General features: G+C 37.3%; 1 protein-coding gene and 1 long non-coding RNA gene across 8 annotated transcripts in view; one reads left to right on the forward strand and one right to left on the reverse strand.

Moving 5' to 3' along the window:
* gpr153 (G protein-coupled receptor 153) overlaps positions 1 to 23,895 on the reverse strand; it is a 93,035-nt gene that overhangs the window by 39,624 nt on the left and 29,516 nt on the right. For all 7 annotated transcript variants that reach the window (XR_012384751.1, XM_068223222.2, XM_068223221.2 and 4 more), the window contains exon 2: positions 7,453 to 8,035. Coding sequence is in view for 6 of the 7 variants with exons in the window: in XM_068223222.2 (XP_068079323.1) it covers positions 7,453 to 7,805 (353 nt within the window). In the remaining variant the exon portion in view is untranslated. The remainder of the gene's footprint in view (positions 1 to 7,452; positions 8,036 to 23,895) is intronic.
* LOC110440021 (uncharacterized) lies at positions 15,969 to 17,204 on the forward strand. The gene is made up of 3 exons (XR_002459433.3): positions 15,969 to 16,023; positions 16,820 to 16,864; positions 17,093 to 17,204. It is a non-coding gene; the product is annotated as an uncharacterized lncRNA (long non-coding RNA).

The following is a 23,895-nucleotide window of genomic DNA, read 5'->3' on the forward strand; positions in this document are numbered from 1 at the left end:
ACTCATTTTGTGATAATATATATACAGTAAAAGTCAGAATTATTAGCCCCCCTTTGATTTTTTTTTTCTCTTTCAAATATTTCCCAAATGAAGTTTAACAGAGCAAAGAAATTTTCACAGTATGCCTGATAATATTTTTTTCTTCTGGAGAAAGTCTTATTTGTTTCATTTCGGCTAGAATAAAAGCATGTTTTAATTTTTTAAACACCATTTTAAGGACAAAATTATTAGCCCCTTTACACTTTTTCGGTAGTCTATAGAACAAACCATCGTTATACAATAACTTGCCCAGTTACCCTAATCTGCCTAATTAACCTTATTAACCTAGTTAAGCCTATAAATGTCACTTTAAGCTGTATAGAAGTGTCTGAAAAATATTCAGTCAAATATTATTTACTGTCATCATGGCAAAGATAAAATAAATCAGTTATTAGAATTTGAGTTATTAAAACTATTATGTTGAAAAATGTGTTGAAACAATCTTCATCTCTCCATAATAATTGAGGGGGGCTAATAATTCTGACTTCAATTGTATATTAATCATAACAAATGATTAATGATAGTATACAAATCATTCTGCCTTCAGCATTACTAAACTAAACCAAATGCAACATAAATTTACAAATTTGTGTCACAGAATGCAGGTTTTTTTTTATTCAATTGTTTTAATTTTTAAATGATTTTTTGTACATAATTTAAATGTTTAATAATGTTTAACAGATTTAGATGGATGTAAACATAACTACTTTGGCCATTCTTTACCTTTGGGTTTCTTTGGTTTTGATCAGTTTGTGTAAATGGCTGGCTTCAGGGAGATATTATACAGTCCACAGCTGTGTTTACTGAATTTTACTCATTATGTCAGTCAAATCTGTTATATAAAACAACAACAACACCTTGTTGATGCAATCATGTTGGGTTTCACTGTTAAGCTTCTGAAAAAAAATCTCACTTGCAACGTCACCAATATATATATTCATTCATTTTCTTGTCGGCTTAGTCCCTTTATTAATCTGGGGTCACCACTGCGGAATGAACCGCCAACTTGTCCAGCAAGTTTTTACGCAACGGATGCCCTTCCAGCCGCAACCCATCTCTGGTAAAACATCCACTCACAGTCATTCACACACACACACACACACACACACTACGGACAATTTAGCCTACCCAATTCACCTGTACCGCATGTCTTTGTACTGTGGGGGAAACCGGAGCACCCGGAGGAAATGCAGGGAGAACATGCAAACTCCACACAGAAACGCCAACTGAGCCAAGGCTCGAACCAGCGACCCAGCGACCTTCTTGCTGTGGGGCGAAAGTGCTACCCACTGCGCCACTGCATAGACTTTCAGATGCATTTGCTAGACAGACAGTCAGTTCATTTTTGGAGCTATCTGGGCGATGATTCAATTTTAGGTCATTTCTCCTTTAATCATAGATGCTTTATCTCAGTCCTCTGTTGTTTGGAAAGACATCAGAGATCTTTTTATTATGTATGCCGGTCCTGTTCTCAAACACTCTCACATCACAAAGCACTACAGGAGTATTTGCAGATAAAGGCTTTTTAAGAGTGTTTGCTAATGCTTCGCTAACTTTGCATTAATTGCAATGACGAGAGTACACTTAAATCAATGTTTGGGAGTACTAGTGAGGTGGAAAATGTAAAAAGCTGACAAAGCAGGTGCAGAAAATGGACAATACACTCACCAACTGCATTTTAACGCAAATTTCTAATCAGTCAATCACATGGCAGCAACTCAGTGCATTTAGACATGTAGACATGGTCAAGACAATCTGCTGCAGTTCAAACCGAGCATCAGAATAGGAAAGAAAGGTGATTTAAGTGACTTTGAACTACTGATATAACGATCAGGTTTATTTACCCTCGAGTCAGAGTCAAAATCATTTGATTTTGAGTATCTACCGATACCAAAACCAGAACTAATACTTCTATAATACATAAAAAAAAATTTCAAATAGAGGTTCTACGTGCTCCAGAAGCATATGAAATAATTTGTGCAATCTTGGATGTGATGTCCGGTGCCTCAGGGGGCATTTTTTTTCTCTCCTCCTTATACTCCTGGAGATAGAGCTGACTTGTCTTCGGTTGGGTCGCCTGGGTAAACGTTCTCTATTGTGTTGAGTGTCGGTTTTTGAGGTGCCTTATCAGGTTTGTTGTTAAATGTAGCCTTTTCCTTTCCACCTCTTGCAATCCCGAGTTTACATATCATACACCTTCCTATGGCAATGTTGTTGTCATCAACTTTACAATACCTCAAGACCACAGACATATTCGCGCTTTTCTCTTCAAACTTCCGTGTTCTACTTTGCCAGCATTTAACCAATAGCGTCTCTGCAACAAAGTGATGTCATGCCCTATGTGTTGCTGTCTCTGAGTGAAGTCAAGAAAGAGGTCTTACTCTGTGTTTAAAAAATAATGAGAATTATATTATTATTCATATATATGCGAGTCCTGATTGGGAGGTTGTCTGATTGAGTCTGAAACTGAATGACTGGGTTCAATTTCTGATCACGTGATCAGATCTGGATATCCTAACTTTGAACGTGGCATGGCTTGTTGCTGCCAGAAAGGCTAGTCTGAGTATTTCAGAAACCTCTTAGCTACTGGTATTTTCACGCACAACCATCTCAGAGAAAGAGAAAAGAGAAATTATCCAGTGAGCGGCAGTTCTGTGGCCGCAAATCCCTTGTTGATGCCAGAGGTCAGAGGAGAATGGCCAGACTGGTTGGAGCTGATAGAAAAGCAATACTAACTCAAATAACCACTCGTTACAACCAAGGTATGCAGAAGAGCATCTTTAAATGCAGAACACGTCCAACCTAGAAGCGAACAGGCTAAAGCAGCAGAAGACCACACCAGGTGCCACTCCTGTCAGCGTAGAACAGAAAATTGAGACTACAATTCGCACAGGCTCACCAAAATTAAACAATAAAAGATAGGAAAACGTTGTCTGGTCTGTTGAGTCTCTATTTGTGCTGCGACATTCACATGGTAGGGTCAGAATTTGCCATCAACACCATGAAAGCATGGATTCATCCTGATTTGTATCAATGGTTTAGGGTGTTGGTGGTGGTGTAATGGTATGGGGGATATTTTCTTGGCCCACTTTGTGCCATTTAGTACCAATTGAGCAACGCCACAGCCTACCTGAGTATTGTTGCTATGTCCATCCCTTTATGACCACAGTGTACCCATCTTCTGATGGCTACTTTCAGCAGGATAACGCTGAAGACTGGTTTCTTGAACATGACAATGAGTTCACTGTACTCAAATGGCCTCCACAGTCACCAGTTTTCAATCCAATAGAGCACCTTTGAGATGTGGTGGAACGAAAGATTCACATCATGGATGTGCAGCTGATAAATCTGCAGCAACAATGTAATGCTATCATGTCAATATGGACCAAATTCTCTGAGGAATATTTCCAGTACCTTGTTACTTTGCCACAGAGGATTAAGGCACAATGGATTAAGGTCGTTCTAAAGGCAAAAGGGGGTCCAACCTTGTACTAGTACGGAGTACCTAATAAAGTGGCCAGTGAGTATATATACATGCTTTCATGATAAATGTTAACATACTAATATGTGGAATAGAGATTCATATTTTTCCTTCTAGAAAACAAAGCCACATTTGCTCGAAGAAAATTTGCAGTTAACAGTGGCCTGGAGGGGGAAATCGTTTAAAGTAAATAAAGACACATAATAATCCAAATATATATTAATATATCATTTAAAACATCTATTATTTAATAACATCATTCCCTTCTGAATGAGAAATACACATCTTGAAGGAATGTCCATATAATGTTTTTGGTTTTGCTGGCTTGGGCACCTTTAGATGTCCACATGCATAGGCATGAGACGCCCTGGGACGTGTCCCTAGATGACTTTTTGTCTCTCCATGTATTTATAAACGCCTGAGTTTAAGCCATACTGACAGACATTAGAAACTAAATGTCAAAAACCATATAATCCAGCATACTGAAGATTTAATTTCAATATTTAAATGATATTTCATGTTTGTTATAGGTTTATTTCCATGGCGTCAAATGAAACAACCAATAAAAATCGTCCACTGCAAGTATTTAACTATTTAGTGCTTAGACTGGAATATTCATTCAGCACCAAGATAATATTCAGTTCAACTTTTCATTTTCATTCAGTACCCATTAATTACATATTTTTCATCTTTCACAAAAAAAAAAAAAAAATTGGTGATTCTAGAATTGTGGGTACATTTAATGTCTTCAAGATACAACAAAACCTATATTAAAATAGGTTTGAATAATAATACAAAGTCATCTAAACATGTTTGTGTGTTTTTAGGGACGTTTTGTTTGGAAAATGTTAACTTAAAGGGTCACAAAACACCAAAACACATTTTTTTTGAGAGTTTGACAGTCATATATGTGTTCCACACTGCTAAAAACACAATTAAGACACATATATTTCACAAAAAAGTGAATATTGGTTGTTTTTGCGTTATTTTGTCAGTTGGTTAATACTATGAAAGGGATAAATCACCCATAAAATGAAAAATATTGCCATTTACACAGTAAAAAAAATCCAAAAAAGAGGCGTGCCGGTGGTGTGGGTTCGAGCCTCGGCTGGGTCAGTTGGCATTTCTGTGTGGAGTTTGCATGTTCTCCCCGTGTTCGCGTGGGTTTCCTCCGGGTGCTCCGGTTTCCCCCACAAGTCCAAAGACATGCGGTACAGGTGAATTGGGTAAGCTAATGTGTCCATAATGTATGTGTGTGATTGTTTCCCAGTGATGAGTTGCGGCTGGAAGGGCATCGGCTGTGTAAAAACATATGCTGGATAAGTTGGCGGTTCATTCCGCTGTGGTGACCCCAGATTAATAGAGGGACTAGGCCGAAAAGAAAATGAATGAATGAATTAAACCTTAAAATCATAATGCAGTCAGAGTATACAGGCTAATGTTGACATTATTATTTTATTATTCAGCTTCACCTTTGCCTTAACGCCAGATTGTGAAGAGAAGTAGCGAAACAAATCCTGCAGAGCCTTTATCTTAATCTCGTTATTGCCAAATACCCATCATAATTTATTTTAATTTAATTTGTTAGGGAAGGCTTATTTTTATTGGTGTGCTGGCCAATTTAAAGGCTAAGTGTATGTACCCAAGCCTATTTAGAGTACTGAGATGTTACGATGTTACAGAGGACTTATTTTATTTCTTTGTTCCAACTTCCAAATGGCCTATAGCCTACGTTTGTTATAGAGCTGCACGATTTTGGCTAAAATGAGAATCACAATTTTGTTTGCTTAAAATAAAGATCACGATTTTCTCACGATTCTGTAGATGTAAAATAAAGGTAGGCTATGGCAGAAACAAACATATGGCACAACCTCAATAATAATATTATGTGTAGGTCTACTGGTTTCTATAAATAATTCTATTCTACTTATAATAATTCTGATGTTGAATTATTATGTTTGAGATATATGCTTGCAATCTGTCATATTAGACTATTTTATTCACTGGTAAATCAGACATTTGCCATTATAAGATTATATTCAACAATATATAGGCTAGAGCAGTTACACTGACATTGTAAACATTTATTTTCATGCACAACTGTGGGTTCGCTATGAAAGGAAAAACATATCAAATGCTTGTCGTAATCATAACATAAAATGCGATATAATTATTTAAATTAAGTGCACACTTTCGGTTTCATTTTGACTGCTAAGTGCGGTTCATACTACGCGCACGGCTCCCAAACGATCACTCTGTGCCACAAACAGAATATTACTTACAACTGTATTACCTGTTACTCGCAACATATGCAGGTTCTGTTCACTAAAGTAGACGCCCTCTCTGTGATAACAGTTCACGTAACGTGTGATTTCCCGATCGCGAAAACATCATTATATGAAGACAAAAAATGACATTTTTAGGTGAATTATACCTTAGAAATACAGTATGTGACTCATTCAACATCATTTGGGGGTGTCCATGTCACTGAGCAACGTTTGTGAAACAATGAAAAGACTCGTGCAGCCGCCTTTTCTTCTCTCCTGAATTTAAAAATATGAATGGCAGAATCGTAGAAATGCTGGATTAAGATCGTCTAGGGCAGTGGTCACCAAACTTGTTCCTGGAGGGCCGGTGTCCTGCAGATTTTAGCTCCAACCCTAATCAAACACACCTGAACAAGCTAATCAAGGTCTTACTAGGTATACTTGAAACATCCAGGCAGGTGTGTTGAGGCAAGTTGGAGCTAAACCCTGCAGGGACACCGGCCATCCAGGACCAGGATTAGTGACCCCTCGTCTAGGGGGTCGAATCGAGATCGCGATCTTTTAATGATTAATTGTGCAGCTCTAGTTTGTTACTAATAAATTATGTTAAAACACATATAAACGACTCATTTATGAAAAAAGGCAAAAGAGCTGTGTGCATGTGCACATTTGAATAATGTCGGGCTATAAACATATTGGTGGATTTAAAAAGCTATCTAAATGTACTTGTTAGGCTCAGGCTGAAATCTGTCGGGCTCGGGCCCTATCGGCTCTAACATTTATGGCCTGATTACAGCTCTACCTTTCCCTCTTTAAGCCTGGTTTATACTTCTGCATCAAGTGACCGGCGTGACCCACAGTACATGCAACGCGCGTAGCTGTGCATTTATACTTCTGCGCGCTGTCTCCGTTGATCTGAGGTGTAAATGTTCCTCTGTGTCGAGTTTCTTCTCTGCTGTTTTGCTTTTCCTGAACACTTCCTGGATGTACAAGTAGCTCAAACTCGCTCATTTTGAGGCAGGAACTGGCGGACGTGCAACAATTTTAACTATGAGGTAAACACAAAACAAAACTTTCCATCCGGAGCTCCTTCACGGGACTCCACACTTGTAAACAATCGCTCCATTGGACTCGCGTCCAGCTCACGCCATTCGCGCGGCTCTCTGTCCCGCCCAGACTCGTCATTTTTGAGAGGTCCACGTCAGTGACGACGACGGCCACGGCGAAGGGATGTGCGTCTGCGCTGTAGCATACGCCGGCGTTTGACGCAGAAGTATAAATCAGCCTTTAAACATTCGACACTCCCACCTAAACAAAGCTGGACTCACTCACTTTCCTGACATTTTTCACATTAGAGGTGTGAAAAAACCCTGCTGAGACAACTATTAGTAACAAAATCAAAATCATTTTGCATTACTTTACACTAATAATGGATTCGGTTTACTACCAATCATATATATTATTTGAATGTCATTCCAGTTTAATAAAAACAAATCAACTTTTGGCAATTCTGGAACGAGCCATTAATACATTTTTTTTTATATATATATATATATATATATATATATATATATATATATATATATATATATATATATATATATAACCATTTCCCACTATATTTTTATATGTCAATGAAGGTTAACTCAAGTGTCTTACTCTTACCTATAGTTGACAGGCCAGCGGACCATCCACATGCGGTGGTAGGACAAGGAAGTGACTGAAAAGCAGGTGACCAGGGTAAGGGTGTAGAAGGTGGAGACAAAGACTTTGCAGAGTCCTTCGTTCCACTCATAGTTGGAATGTTGCCTGCGAAGCTGAATGACGCAGTACATGGTGATGGGGATGCCCATATTGAGAATGTGCGTGCCAGCCAGTGTGCATATGAGGAACTCGAGGGGCTTCCACTTCTTCTGTTTCGCGCTCACGCTCAGGATCCCCCAGGCATTGGCCAGGATGGACACTCCTGAGCAGACCAGCCAGGCCAGTGCGTTAGTGCTGATGACCTCATCGTTCATGATGGAGCAGCCTGCGAGAGGTGGTGGGGGGGTGGAATGGCGAAAGGTGTGGGAGCAGCCGTGGGCAAAGGCAGGTGCCAGGCCCGAACAGGCATTCCTACTGGGACAGGCAGTCCTTTCTCTGGATGTGCTCTGGGGATGGGGCGAGGGGCATAGCAGCGTGAGGGGGCACTGGGGTCGGGCGGAGGAGGGGTTTGTGCATTGAGAGCCAGGCCAGTGCTGTAACAATCCTGCAAAAAACAGAAAAATAGAAAAAATCACTAAATATCTTGAATAAGGTGACACATGGAGAAAATCGATTCATTAGAATTTTTTCTTGGAATAACTTCCCTTTGCATATATGATCACAGAGTGGACAGACGTTTTATGCGTACATTATCATACTGAATACTTATTCACTCACTCAGTTTGTGTTTTATTAAGCCTCCAAGGATGCCAGGTCATGCCGGGTGAAAAAGACACTAAAGGTTGATTTATACTTCTGCATCAAGCGCACATGTATACTACGGCACGGCCTACGTGTGGATGCATAGCCCTCGCCGTCGGCGACGCTGACACGCTACTCTCAAAAAATGTAACAACATGTCGCAACGACACAAAGCCCAAACTCTGTGATTGGTCAGCTCTGTAGCGCTGACAAGTGTGGACGTGACTGAGAGCCGCGCAATCCCGATGGAGCGATTTGTTTACCAGTGTGGAGTCCGTGAAGGAGCTCCAGATGGAAAGTTTTGTTTTGTGTTTACCTCATAGTTAAACTTCTTGCACGTCGGCTGGTTCTTGCCTCAAAATGAGTGAGTTCGAACCACTGTACACTAAAGAAGTGTTCAGAAAAAAACAAAACACCAGCGAAGAAACTCGACAGAGAAACACCTCACTGCCAACTAGCATTTCCAACACACTCTCCCGGCAATTCGTAACTTGTTCATTTAGTGGCTAATTTATACGAATTCATACGATCTAATTTGTACATTTTAGAACGATTTGCTCATCCCCCAATGACGGTTGGATTTAGGGGTGGGGCTAGGTCCCACACCTTCTTTTTAAAATCTTACAATTTCGTACGACTGAACTCGTACGAATTTGTACGAATCAGCCTCTAAACTGCCAAAACGTAAAATGCTTACGTTTCCTTGTGAGATCATGCTGGCATTTCGAAAGTGTCATTGCAGAGCAACAGAAACAGCGTGCAGAAGTATGAATGCACAGCTACACGCATTGCATGCGCCATGGGTCACGACGATCACTTGACGCAGAAGTATAAACCATGCTTAAGAATACTCACAAATTGATTTTAATCACAGAAATAACTGTTATACACCATTCGAATGTGTTAGGTGTCTACTTTTTGTGTACACTCACAATAACAACAAAATGTGGGCTTTTGTAAACAAAGGAAAATAAACAGTGTGCAAGTTCTTTATTTTGTCTCTCAGCAAATTGTTTTTTGAAATGCATCAATAAAATAAACCGAAACTCTGCAAAAACGAACACACAGACATGAGACATATATCCAAAGAAAGCTTGAAGTGTCTACTTTTTAATGCAGTAAAGGCTCATACACTCCGGTACACTTTTCGTTTGCGTTTATCGGCAGTGTTTTTCGAGACATTTTCCGCGTTCAAACCAAATCGATTTTCACTAAAACTGTATTCGGATTATTTAAAGTGATTTTTAAAATGTTATTGTTCCTATGTCAGCGTCAAAGATTCACAAGAACTTTGAGTGATCTTTAAATCATCAAACAGATGCCAGTTAGATCGCTCGATGCAAATACCCTAGAGCAGGGGTGACAAACTTAATTCCTGGAGGGCCTAAACCCTGCACATTTTAGTTCCAACCGTGCTCCAACACACTTACCTGTAGGTTTCAAACAAGCCTGAAGGACTCAATTAGTTTGATCAGGTGTGTTTGATTAGGGTTGGAACTAAACTGTGCAGAGCTGCGGCCCTTTTGGAACTGAGTTTGACACCTGTGCCCTAGAGCATATGATGGCCTATCACGGTTATGCAACCCTGGAAAAGTAATGTTATTCGCTGTTTCTCTTTGCGAATCGTAGACAGGGACTTCACCCTTTGCGTATTACTCCGCCCACACAGAGTGACAAGCAGAGGAATAAACTCACTACAGTTCAATTACAGTTTGACAAATATTGCAGCTGTTGAACAACTTAAGGTACTTTTGAGGTGAGAATGTAGTTGTTTAGATTACAACTATGAAGTTTATTATAAGGAATAGTGCCTATTTGAAAATGTTTGCACAATTTCAGAGATTCAGCACTTAGGTGGCCATCAAATTTTAAACTACGGCTGAATAAATGATTATGGAACAGGTAGGTGACATTCTAAGTTGATCGCTCTCTTGTATTTTGTAGCGCTGTATTTATACCATATCTAATAGTGTTTGCTTTGCTTTAGGTAAGGCATGTCCAAACTCGGTCCTGGAGGGCTGGTGTTCTGCAAAGTTTAGCTACAACCCCAATCAGACACACCTGGGCTAGCTAATCAAGCTCTTGCTGGGCTTTCTAAAAACACCCTTGCAGGTGTGTTAAGGCAACTTGGAGCTAAAAATCTGCAGGACACCAGCCCTCCAGTACCGAGTTTGGACACCTGATTTGTTAAGTCCTGATTGCAACAGAGAAATACTTGGAAATCTCTGTAGACTGATGGCATTTCATGCCGTTCAGCTTTATAATCTAATAATGTGAGCAAAATCACCTGTTTTGTCATCACTTTAGACATTACGCTAGAGAATCATTCAAATACTAGTTCTAAAGTGACTTAGGTGAATTAGCAACGGTTTCTGTTGTTTCAGCTGCAGATGTGAATGGCGCAAGAAATTAGTTCCTCATGCAAAGGGTTTTTGAGACTCTGTGTTTAATTTTCCTTTTTATATACTTGATTATGCTGTCAAACTGTTGTATAAAAGCAATATCACACGAGTAGCAGTGTGATATGGCTGTATGTCGGCACTGCTAGGGCACTAAGGCACTCGGCCTACGGCCTTGACCCAATGCATGCCTCCCAGCAGTGCAGATATACAGCCATATCGCACTGCTACTCATGTGACTTTGCTCACACACACACACACACACACACACACACACACACACACACACACACACACACACACACACATATATATATATATATATATATATATATATATATATATATTAGTAAACACAATTTACTATAGTATGGCTAAAAGATGTTACTAGAATTTCTTTTTTTAATTTGAATTAGTAATTATTTAAAATAGAATTCTTTCATGTGACATCTTCCAACTTGGAAAAAACAGTTAGGGTTAAAAGAGTTAGGGTTATATAAGAACTGTTAAACTTATAACAAGACAAGATATATAAATATTTATCACTGCAGTAAATATCAAGTCATAGGCACTTGCTTTAATTTATGTTCACATGGCCATAAAATCTTACAGTGGTAAACTTTAAATTAGTTTGGAAGCTCAAGCTCTGCCAAAATATTCCTTATGGGAACTGTGTTTAATCAGAATCAGAATCCCAATGAGTTTTATTGCCAGGTATGTTTACGCATACCAAAATTTTATTTTTATTTTTTTTGTGGCAGTGGAACAGAATGGCAGCGAATACACAGATAATAAACAAAATGGCAGGACAAAACACTGATAAAAAAGGAATAATAATAAAAATATTATTATAACAATAAACAAAAATAGAACATATACAGTTGAAGTCAGAATTATTAGACCCACTTTGAATTTTTTGTTCTTTTTTAAATATTTCCCAAATTATGTTTAACAAAGCAAGGAAATTTTCACCGTATGTCTGATATTTTTTCTTCTTGAGAAAGTCTTATTTGTTTTATTTCGGCTATAATAAAAGCAGTTTTTAATTTTTTTTAACAAATTTTTAAAGTCAAAATTTTTAGCCTATATTATTAAAATATTATTAAAAATTATTAAGCTATATATTTTATATTTTAACCTAATTAACCTAGTTAAGCATTTAAAAGTCACTTTAAGCTGTATAGAAGTGTCTTGAAAAATATCTAGTAAAATATTATTTACCGTCATCATGGCAAAGATAAAAGAAATCCGTTATTAAAAATGAGTTATTAAAACTATTATGTTCAGAAATGTGTTAAAAAAATCTCTCTGTTAAACAGAAATTGGGGAAAAAATAAACAGGGAGGCTAATAATTCTGACTTCAACTGTATTATCAGCAAGCCCATGCAAGATTCAAAAAGTAACAGTAGGCATCACTTCCCTTAATAAGTTACTAACACATTTAGTAACTTTTAATATGTAACGTTTGTAAGATATTACTTTTAAAAGGAGGAACTCATTGTTTTGTAATGGAATTTGTTTCAAAGAAGCAATGACTACTGCGGTGTTATGAGATAATAAAATTAACTGTCATGATCTCATGTATCCTGCTATTATCCATCTAGAATTGCAAGACACCACAAGAATTGATATGCAAATTACAGAAAGCCAGGCCATAATAACAGTCCCTCACACTGTCAGATTCCCATAGATAGACGCTTCATCTGAATAAGGTAATAAAATACAGTAGGAGTAACATAATGCTTTTGTGTTTCACAGCTTTGTTCTAGCAGAATCTGATAAGCACCAGTCCATCTGCTTTTTTTTGTGTCAACACTGATGCAGTGCGCAAACAAAAAGTTTTTACTGTCTGTGTGTACTAAAGATATATTTATTGCAAGGTGTATATGATCTACTGAATGTCATTTTTAAAATCTTACAAATCTTTGTTACTGAAGGCCTGGTGGACCATTAAGTTGATGTGTTATATATTACAAAACGCTGGGCATCTGCGAATGCCCAACAGATAGCTTTAATGAATTAATCAGAATCAGAATTAATTAATCAATAATCAGAAGAGGCATGTATTCCAAACAATTTATAAATAAATAAAGAGTGAATGTTATGATATGCATAAAATAACAGTTTATTGTAATAAGTAGTATCACATAATACTGCAAAAATGCCAGAAAAAAGATTAAGTGATTGACTTATTTTACTTTTTGATGAATATAAATGATTTTTAGAAATACATACCAATTCTATGGAACTGCAGTTTGTAATATTTAGTATCTTATGTAAAATGTTTAATGTAAATATTAATAAAAATAGTAATAATATAATGTAAAAAAATGTAATAACAGATTGATTATGATTATGTCTGGTAAAAAAAGAACAGCAAACCTTTGACATCAATATTAAATCATTTAAGTAAATCATTAATTCAGTATTTAGCAGCAACTATGTATCTATTTAATCTCAATCTACTAGAGCTTAGAATGACCAAGAGGCGACACTCTAGTGTAATTTGGGAAACAGCCACTAGAGGGCGCGGCGGCCATTTTGGAATGAAAACTCCAATAGAACAACAGCATATTATGAGCCTGTAAAATAAACTATTAAAAGTGCTGATGATTATAATAAATGTTGTATTGTCGTCTTTCAGGTTGTATCTTGGCTTTAATGTGCTTTTTTACTGTTGCCATCGCAACAGTAATGAGATCCAATGGACAGCCGATCACTTTCACTCCAAAATGGTGGAATCCGGGGCTGTTGCTGGGTGCTGCTGTTGCAGTGGAACGTTCTATTGTGTGTCGCCTCTTGGTCATTCTAAGCTCTTTGACAACGATATCATATTTTGAACATAAACAACATCTCTGAATGTAATATGCTCACAGTTCAACGCAAAGGGAGAAATTGCCTTTTACAGAGTTAGCTTAGCAAAGCCTACAGCAAATGAAGTTTTAGGTCAACAAAAAAAATACGTTTGGGCTAGTGAGATCCCAAACGCTTCAGGTTACATTCATTCACCTCATGAATACACCTTGCACAGCGAAAGGGCCATGGCCAGAGGCACTGTAATGATATAGCAGAGAAAGCTAAAATGCCCTCCAAATGCTGCTATTTCCACAGAGCTCATTCTGTTTCTGTATTTGGGCTTCCAAAGGACACGACACAAAGAGAGAAGTGCTTACAGTTTAATTTTCATTATGTTCCAGATAATTATAAAAAATATATAGCTAGCATTTGACAAAGGAGAGCTTCCAGAATCAATCCCAGTTCAGTACTGGATTTGACTAAAAACTCCTTAAAGTAGCAGCTCCAACCATAAGAGCAGAAGCTGTTGATTGTGAGCCACAACCTGGGAGTATTTTATTTGTTAAAATTGATCAATAACATGCAAAGTTTCTAGCGTTAACGGTATTTGGTAGCAAGGACATAAACAAGGATGTAAACAATGGGAAATGCTGTTTGGCACCATTAACAATTTAGCTACAACTTCATATTTATCAGTGAAACCGCTGTAAACACCCACAATCTTCATAAGCGCTGCAGCGTCTTTCTATGCGTCCGTTTTCCTTGCATTTCACGAGTTCACACTTGCAATCGTTTAAGTATAAGGCGTATTTGGCGTGCTGTCCGGGGAGAGGGCTCAAAGCTCAGGGAGACACCCCAACTCGAGTTATTCCCCTTATAAGGAAACAAAGAGGAGTTGAGATTCGAGCAAAGTACCTAGCCCAGCCCTAGAACGCCAACCCCCCCAGTAAGACAACTTTGGTGTATATATACAGTAGGGGTTTGTTCAAAAACTGATTTAATAATAGAAAAACTGTCAATGACGTATTCGATACTGACACTTCTGTGCGTGCTCCTCCTGAAATTTATTTACAAAACATCACTCTACATCTCAAATAACAAACTCGCAAAAATATGTGAAAGCAGAATACGTGAAAGACACTTGTCAGATGTTATTTTAGAGATCACGCATGAGCTGTGTCTTCTGTGGGATTTTCTGTCGGATTCAGGCACAAACTGATATGGCTGACAGCTACTCTAATTGACAGTATTTACACACCGCAAAAGTTTGTGCTTGTAGGGGCGTGACGCTGGTGATGTGGAGACGATTCACAAATCACAGCACATAATGTTTATTAATAATTAATTTGTTTAATTAGCTAGTATATTAGCTATTAATGATAATAAACAGCATATATGAGGCACATAAAATTACTATGTTTCCTTTACAAATATTATGAACATTGCATATTCTATACTAAAACATAAAATCACTTACAAAAATCTTACACGTATTCTAATCTCATATGTAAGTCATCGTGTTAATGGTTTTAATTTATAAGCTATTTATTAAGAAATAAAAAAAACATATCCCACTTATTTTTTAAGTAATCTATTGTTTTGTTTTTAAATGTTACAAACCATGTCATATACAGTACATATACCTTTCCTAATAAATAGCCTAGGCTACTATAAATTAAAACCCTTAACATACCCTATACGGCAGAACGGTGGCGCAGTGGGTAGCAAAATCGCCTCACAGCAAGAGAGTCGCTGGTTTGAGCCGTGGCTGGGTCAGTTGGCATTTCTGTGTATACTTTGAATGTTCTAGCCATGATGGTGTAGGTTTCCCACACAAGCCCAAAATCATGTGGTATAGGTGAATTGGGTAAGCTAAAGTGTCTGTAGTGCATGTGTGTGAATGAGTATGGTTGTGTGTATCCATGTTTCCCAGTGGTGGGTTGGAGCTGGAAGGGCATCCACTGAGTAAAACATATGCTGGATAAGTTGGCGGTTCATTCCACTGTGGCGACCCCAGATTAATAGAAGGGTTAAGGCGAAAATTAGAAAATTAATGAATGAACGAACATACCCTATATTTTTTTCTTTTTTACAAGCTTTGTAGACATAATGTAGATTCCACTGTCCATAGGTGACCTATGCTTTCTTCACAAACACGGCTGCGCCTCTATAAAGGGAATGCTATTGTCAAGATTGCTAAAACTGAACTGTATAAAATACTTTGAAAGCAAATTACACATAAGAGAGATGACTTTAATGTTTTTTTAAACATTTTTAAGTGGAATGTTTGAAAGGAATAGGGCATAGGGGGCACTGTTATCCCTAAAGTTGTATTAATTCAAAATACTTAGATTCAATAAACATAAAAACCAACTTTTTTGCTTAGTTATCCATTTTGTTTAGTTTATTGTACGATTTGCATGATATTTTTGATTCTACTGGAATGTTTAAATTGAATGTACTTAACAAAGCTTATTTTAGTCTATTGGTAAAGGAGTGATGTGCAAGGGGAAATGTGATTGGCTCTTTGTCTTTGGACTGACGTCACTGGTGAATACAGCGTGAGCGCGCATTTTCTAATGGCTGCTGATCACTGTGAGTACGATTTCATACTTTTGTCTCAAACAGTCCACATTGTTTTACTTTAATAAACAAAGTATGTAACCGTTAGCAAGAAAACCACATGTAAGATTAAGCTGTGTCTGACGTTAGGATCATGTTATTGTTCCGGTCAATCGCAACCGCCATTGCCACATTTATTAACAGTTCTAAGACGTGAAAAGTGCAAAGACGTACGTAATAGGATCCTGATAGATTATATATTATGTAAAAAAAAGTTAATGTAAGTTTTGCCTGTGTTAGCGTATTCATTTATGCCACGTATAACCGATCACGGCCGCCGCATTTCATCTATATAATTCGTTACAGTTACTGTACGTGAAAACATGCTTTATGAGGTCGTCACGTATAAAGTTTAATATTGATGCTGTATTCGATGAGTCATCCGCGTTATCTTTTGAGTAAACTGATTATTTTTTTAGTGGTGGTTATGTGTCGTCAGATGTTTAGCATAACATAACCTGAGCTGTTTTTAACGTTTTTTTTTCTTTCTTGTAAGTAAAGTATTAACTGACTAGAATACATTGAGATTTGCCCCTTCGGAAATACGAATTCATGTTAGTTGGCAGTTTTTAAAGATATGCAACCTCGTGCTCATCAGTCTTAGCAAGTGAATTTTCAGTTAATTAGAATGAAAGCTAAATAATTAACTGTAGCTCTCTAATTCTTTTGATTAACAATAGCTGTTTGTGGGAAATTTGGAGATAACAGATCAAATTATGTAAATGTGTTTTGTCAGCTAGTAATCTAATGTATATTTTTGTAACTGTAGATTGCAGAAAGATCAAAGCAAGGCCAACCAGGATGAGATGAAAATGTAAGTATTGCTCATTTGCTTGTGACAAAAGATGGTACTTATTAAAACATTGCAGATTTAAACATGGGAGCTATGCAAAAAGCCAGCCATTTCCATGCATATATCAGGAATGTATTTGTAATGAAATGAGTACAGTATTGATAAACATGATAACATGCTAATTTGACAGTTGTTTAATTTTGACATTTCTCTGATGTTAATAAACTTTTTTGTGTTTTACTACTACAGGTGTATCAAGAGTTCAACCAGATAGTGTGTATATTAAGCAAGAATTATATTGGTCTCTTGATCATCACTGCCCACAGCTGATTCAGATCTTCAGGTCAAAGAGAGGATTCACTGGACAGATTTGGCTCTGCAACCCCTGTCCTTCCACCTCCACCCATTCTCTGGGAATCATCTTGGAGGGAAATGTTGTAATGGACAATATAGACAATATACCCCAGGCCAAGTGTCTTTTTGGATCAACCTATGCACTGCACCTAGGCTACACGAAATGCATGGACAATACTCTTCTTTTTATTCAACAAGTTTGGGTAAGAAGATGCTGAAGGGTAAGATTCTGGCTGTTAAAAATCAACTTGTCATGTAAACTGGTACAGAAAAGGCATGTTCCTTCAGGCTTGCTGTCCTAACTGTGAGATAAAAAAATTAAAACTATGCTTTAGTGTTTGGCAAGTGTAAATATTCCATAATGTTACAATGTAATAACATCCTGTGGTTGTTTATTTTTTGGATATGTTTGTAAAAATGTATTAAAATATTTTAAACAAGTGTTTTAATAAGATTTATAACAATAAATATTGACTAATTGTTATACAAGGCATTTTCTAGTTTTGTCACTTGTTTCGGAGTGATATTTCTAAATGATTTTAAATAAACTGTAAAGTAAATTTTTATTCTTTGTCCTTGTTTGTAATTAGGGGTATTTTCATTAAATCATTTATTGTGAATAGCTAAGGTTAAAATTATTTCTGTCATAACATTCAGGTCAAGATTTTATGTTTTAAGTTTATACAGGTTGATTGAACTTAAAAAATTTATGGAAACTCGCTGCCCTAAAAAAGCTAATTTCGTCTTGTTGAAAAAACAATACTTTTTAGGTTTATTGTACCTAAGATTTAAATATTGTTGTACTAAAAACCTTTATTTCAGTCAACTAAATATTTAATTAAATGCATTTGAAATCTTAAGTACAATAAACTTAAAAAGTGTTGTTTTTTCAACGAGATAAAATTAGATTTTTTAGGGCAGCGGGTTTCCATAAATTTTTTAAGTTCAATCAACCTGTCCGGGCTTACAGTGGGGGATAACTGGAACACAACCAGCAACTATGCTTCTAACTACAGCTCTACTGGTGCAGTTACAAGCGTAGAAGTTTGAGACGCAGTTTGCAAATGTTCGTTGAAATGATGGACTTGGGTAATGCCATTTGCATATGAATAAATATGAAAATGTGTGGCTTCAGCTAGACAGAGATCATCATGGTAGTAGAGTACAACTGAATATTAATAATAATAATAATATTAATAATAATAATAAGAAGAAGAAGTAGAAAAAGAATAATATAGGTAATAATAATAAATAATATTATTATTCATGGGCGAAGCAGTGGCGCAGTAGGTAGTGCTGTTACCTCACATCAAGGAGGTCGCTGGGTCACTGGTTCGAGCCTCGGCTCAGCTGGCGTTTCTGTGTGGAGTTTGCATGTTCCCTCTGCGTTTGCGTGCTCCGGTTTCCCCCACAGTCCAAAGACATGTGGTACAGGTTAATTGGGTAGGCTAAATTGTCCGTAGTGTATGAGTGTGTGTGTGAATGTGTGTGGATGTTTCCCATAGATGGGTTGTGGCTGGAAGGGCATCCACTGCGTAAAAACTTGCTGGATAAGTTGGCGGTTCATTCCGCTGTGGCGACCCCGGATTAATAAAGGGACTAAGCCGACAACAAAATGGATGAATGAATTATTATTCATAATATTGAAATGTTTTTTAATTACATAAAAAAGATGAATATGCAACACATCTCTTAGCCCAACTTAACAGTAAGCCAGACTTCAGTGCATGGGCCTACAATTAAAACAGCTTGGTGCATAAATAGACTTTATAATTATTCACATGCCTACATTTAGAATCAGGTCTACTAAAATTATGTAGAGCAAAAATAAAACCATTAAGGTGAGTATTTTTATTAGGCAGAGAAGAAGTATTGTTTCTGATGTCAGTGGGTTTGGGAATGCTTTCATTTGTGTTTAAATGTGAATCACACCGCTGTTTGAAATCATCTCAAATGAAGAACATTTCAAATCAGTGGCAATCTATTCAGGCCCATCAAATGTTGCCCACGAGCACAGACATGTTGCAACATGACTTTAAGAAGACTAGGATAACAACAAGCCTAATATGCACATCTTGCCTCAGTCAATGTCAAAGTACATGAGTCAACTGTCCAAAAGAGAGCACACAGCTTAGCTTTACATGTGATTTTACATTCAAAAACAGTCAAAGCAGAACAAGACAAGATTCATCAACAAGATAGGATAAGATTAATCAACAATGCAGATCTAGACAATACAGTCTTGTTTCTCTCAAACAGTAATGAGAATGAATGTGGAGCAATGGAAACCTTCTCTTGCATCTCTTGCTTTACAGACATTTCTCTTGAGAAAAAGACCCCTGACATTTTCCTTCTTCAGCTTTTGAAGATATTTCAACTCATTATGCCCTGCTTTGACAAGATACCACTCTACTATCAAAGTTTCAAGATCTTAATTAGAGCTCAAACATCAGGCTCTCTCAAAATCTAAGCAATGCTACTATATTAGCTTAATTTTTCTGCACACTATTACAGTAAAAATGTATTTTAATGGCAAAAATTATTTAAAAATTGTAAAACATGAAGACTGTAACTAATGATGTTAACTCATGCTCATTCTGAAAACTGGAGAGCATCAAATATGTCCCAGGAGCTAAATTTGTTTAGTTTTTGTTTTCGCAAATCTACCAGAGGATGCCATGTTTGTCAAATTTCTCTCGCAAGAACTATTCGCGCCTGGTATTCTCGCGTAAATCCAACAGAGGCTGCTGTAGACTGACAGTTTGACTGACTGACTGACAGATTGACTCAGACTCCTCCTTCCCTAAACCCAACCAATAGTATTTTCAAATGCACCAATTGACCAGCTCACCCACTTCCCTAAACCTAACCAATTAGGGCTGTGCAATTAATCGAAAATCCGGTTTCGATTTCGATTATGGCTCATAACGATTATGAAAACCCATTAATCGAGATAAATGATTAATCCATCATATACCGCCTCCTTTCCAGTTCCACGTGAAAGTGACTGAAAGATGTGCTGTAATGTAACTTTTGCAGCATGGGATGCGCATCATTCATTTTTAAAAGCGCGAAAGAGCACGTACTGTTGTGTGTGTGCGCGCTGCGCTTAGCCTCGGGCAGGTATTGTGTGTGTGTTTGTGTGTGTCTGTGTGCGCGCGGTCCGCGCTTAGCCTCAGACAGCAGAGCACACGCACATCTAACGCCATCCTAATGCGAGCGCTTTAATGGTCAAATACATGCACGGTGTTTAGTGATTATTCATATTAATCCTCATTTGTGTAATAAACAAACAAGTTGAGAATCAAAAGACACGTTAAAGAGAAACCATATCGGAGCCGCACTATTCTTAAAGTGACAGCGTGCGATATTCCTGCTGCTGTTTTTATTATTAATCAAACAACAAAAGGACAAAATCCACTCGCTGCTCTTCACTGAAGGACTTTTTTTCTTACAGTGAAGATGCTTTAAACACTGTTTAAACAGATTTAATAGCTCATTTCTAATAACTGATTTCTTTTATCTTTGCTATGATGACAGCACATTATATTTTATTAGATATTTTTCAAGATACTAGTATTCAGCTTAAAGTGACATTTAAAGGCTTAATTAGAGTAAATAGGCAAGTCATTGTGTAAGTCATTATGTAGTTTCTTCTGCAGACAATCAAAAATATATATTGCTTAAGGGGGCTAATAATATTGAGCTATTAAAATAGGTTTCAAAATATTTAAACCTGATTTTTTTTCTAGCTGAAATAAAAAAATAAGGCTTTCTCCAGAAAAAAAAATATTATAGGAAATACTGTAATAAAATTGCTTTGTTAAACATAATTTGGGAAATATTTGTATATAAAAATAAATTCTCTGAAGGGCGAATAATTTTGACTTCAACTGATAATCGTTTTGAATAATCGTGATTACAATTATGACCAAAATAATCAGGATTATGATTTTCCCAATAATCGAGCAGCCCTACAACCAATAGTATTTTTGAATGCACCAACTGACCCGCTCATCCACTTCCCTAAACCCAACCAACAGTTTTAAAAAGCAATCGAGAAAAAGAAAAGCCTTCAACTGATTTTTACCACATTCTTACCCTGATATTTATTTGTTTATTTAATTTTTTTGGTATTGTTTTTTCCTTACTCGCTTTCTGGAATCGTTCTTCACCAGACTCTAACCCTGTTGTACTGGTTAACTCCTTTCTGCGTCTCAAGTCTGCCGACGTACATGGCGAGCTAACTGAACAAACTAATTAGGGATGCATGATATATTGGCGGCCATATCCTTATCGGCCGATACATGCTATTTTTAAGATTATCGTTATCGATCCGATGTCTAAATTAGGCCAATATCTTTAAACTGATAAATTACGTCATTTTACAGACCTGCCTGCCGCGCTCGTGTGGGCGGAACTTGTTCAGACTTGCCCAGTGCACTAAAATAGAGCTCACACTGTTCATTCCTTCAAAGTCTGTCCTTTCTTCATGTGGTATTGCTGTGCATCTGTGCCGCATTTTCTAAACAAACTAGAACATACTATCTGTATCTAACTTTTCGCTAGTACGGTGGCTCTAAACTGTCAAAACACCCCTAAAAGAAGGCATTTTTGGACATGACATATTTGTACATGTGTACATCACTGTAACACGTTTTATTCAAGACCATTTGAGCTGGTTTCAGTCCTTAGCTCTTTCATTTTCATCTTATTTAAATATATTTAACTTGCTTGTTAATTAAATCCCATTTTGTTATTTAACCTATTAATTTTATGCAACAGTCAAGTTGCATGTTAATTTGCTATGAAGAAAAGGAAATAATTTTTTGCATGCTGATTTATGTGAAATCGTGAATATAGGTCTATAATCACCTTGCAATTTTGAAATGATAGCTTTTTTGCTCTGAGTATAGACTATTCAGTTCATAAGAGCAGTTCAATCTTTTAAGAAGTTTGCTGTTTAAAAATATAACATTTTGAAATATTTATAATTATCGGCCTATACATATCAGCTATCAGTCTCCAAGTGTGAAGAATTATCGGTTATCGGTATCGGCCAAAAAATACATATCGGTGCATCCCTAAAACTGATAACAGCGGGAAAGCCATCCATATAAAGGTAAGTGATCAGCTGGTAAGTGCAAAGAGGAACGGGGTCATACCACCACGTAGCATTTGTTTTAAAGACGAAATGCAGCCATATGTACTTTTGGCTACATAATTCGCATAATTCTCCAGAAATGTACAGTACGTACGTAAATCTATAGGACATACGTACGTATATAGGGCTACGTTTTCAGAATAAGCCTTTGATGAATGAAGTGATGTGATTCACTAGGCTCCACACTTATTTAGCACCACTCACAGTATTTAAGCCATGCACTACTTGTCTGACATCTTTTATGAAAGAACACTTACTCTAGATCACTACTTTCTCTGTGAAATACTTACCTGGACTCAAATCCTTTAACCTGTTCCTCGTCATCCTCTGGCTTTGCTACAGTGCTTGTTGGCTCTCAAGATGCAGTCCACTCTTCTAGCTACCTAAGCATTTCTCTCTATTCATAATGTATCATTTGCAGTCACCACACTCCTCGACTGTGGAACTTCTCTGGGAATGTCTACCTCCAAAAGATTGTGTGTGACAGACACTTCTCAATCAACCACTGGAAATTTTCTAGCCGGATTTTCTTTAACATCAAGCACTCAGCGGATCCTCCTCTGCTTCACAAGGGTTTCCTTCATCAAGGGGAGATACAACTTTTGGTTCTGGAGAATTCCACTGCTGACATATGCAGGTGTCCTTGGTTGATAAAACATCAGCCAGAGCTCTCTTGGGAAATCAGAGAGATCCTCAATTGGAGAAAGAGTTGTATTTTGTATTTCCAAGGGCGTTTTCTGCCACAAGAGAGCCTTTCATCTTCCTTGAGCAGTGAGACTGTACAGAGCCCCTTCAGACTATTTCGCCTATTCCAGTAGGTAGAAAAGTGTCTTTTCAATCAGTCCTAAATCCACTTCCTGGGTTACATCATTTGCTATAACACCATTGCCATGGAAAAGAAGAAGTTGTAATCCATCATCAACTGGCCCCTTTCAACTATGATCAAAGATCCCCCTAAATCCCTGGATTTTTAAAATCTGTACTGGCGCTTCATATATAATTACAGCTACCTTTATGGTCCTTTCAGTAAACTACTCTATGATAAGTTCAAGATTCTGTCCAGATCCTAGTAAGCAGTCGTTGCCCTTTATTACCCTCAAGCCCCACTGCTAGTTCATCATGAAGATAAGGCCTTCATTGTAGAGGTAGATGCCCTAAACCCCTAGAGTAGCAGTAGTGCTGTCCATGTGCTTCATTCATTCATTCATTCATTCATTCATTCATTCATCCATTTTCCTTTGACCGACTGTCCACACTTGAGTAACTCCACATAACTGATTTTGTATTGACCTTATTCTAAAATGCCGAAGTGCGCCTGTTTTCTCGATTGTTTTAGAACTTCCGATTCAGTCGCCTATGAGAGAAATGACTAGGGATAATAAACGGCAGAAAACGGTCAAACTACTTGCTCTACAAACAAATGATTGCATTACTGTACAGACCAAGTAGAATAATTTAATAGGAAAATATCAGTTTGCAATATCAAGCAGCGTAACGAGCAGTTTTTAACGCCTAAAAATGAATGGAAGTGAAT

The sequence above is a fragment of the Danio rerio genome, chromosome 8, assembly GCF_049306965.1.
Source record: "Danio rerio strain Tuebingen ecotype United States chromosome 8, GRCz12tu, whole genome shotgun sequence".
Lineage (NCBI taxonomy): Eukaryota > Metazoa > Chordata > Actinopteri > Cypriniformes > Danionidae > Danio > Danio rerio.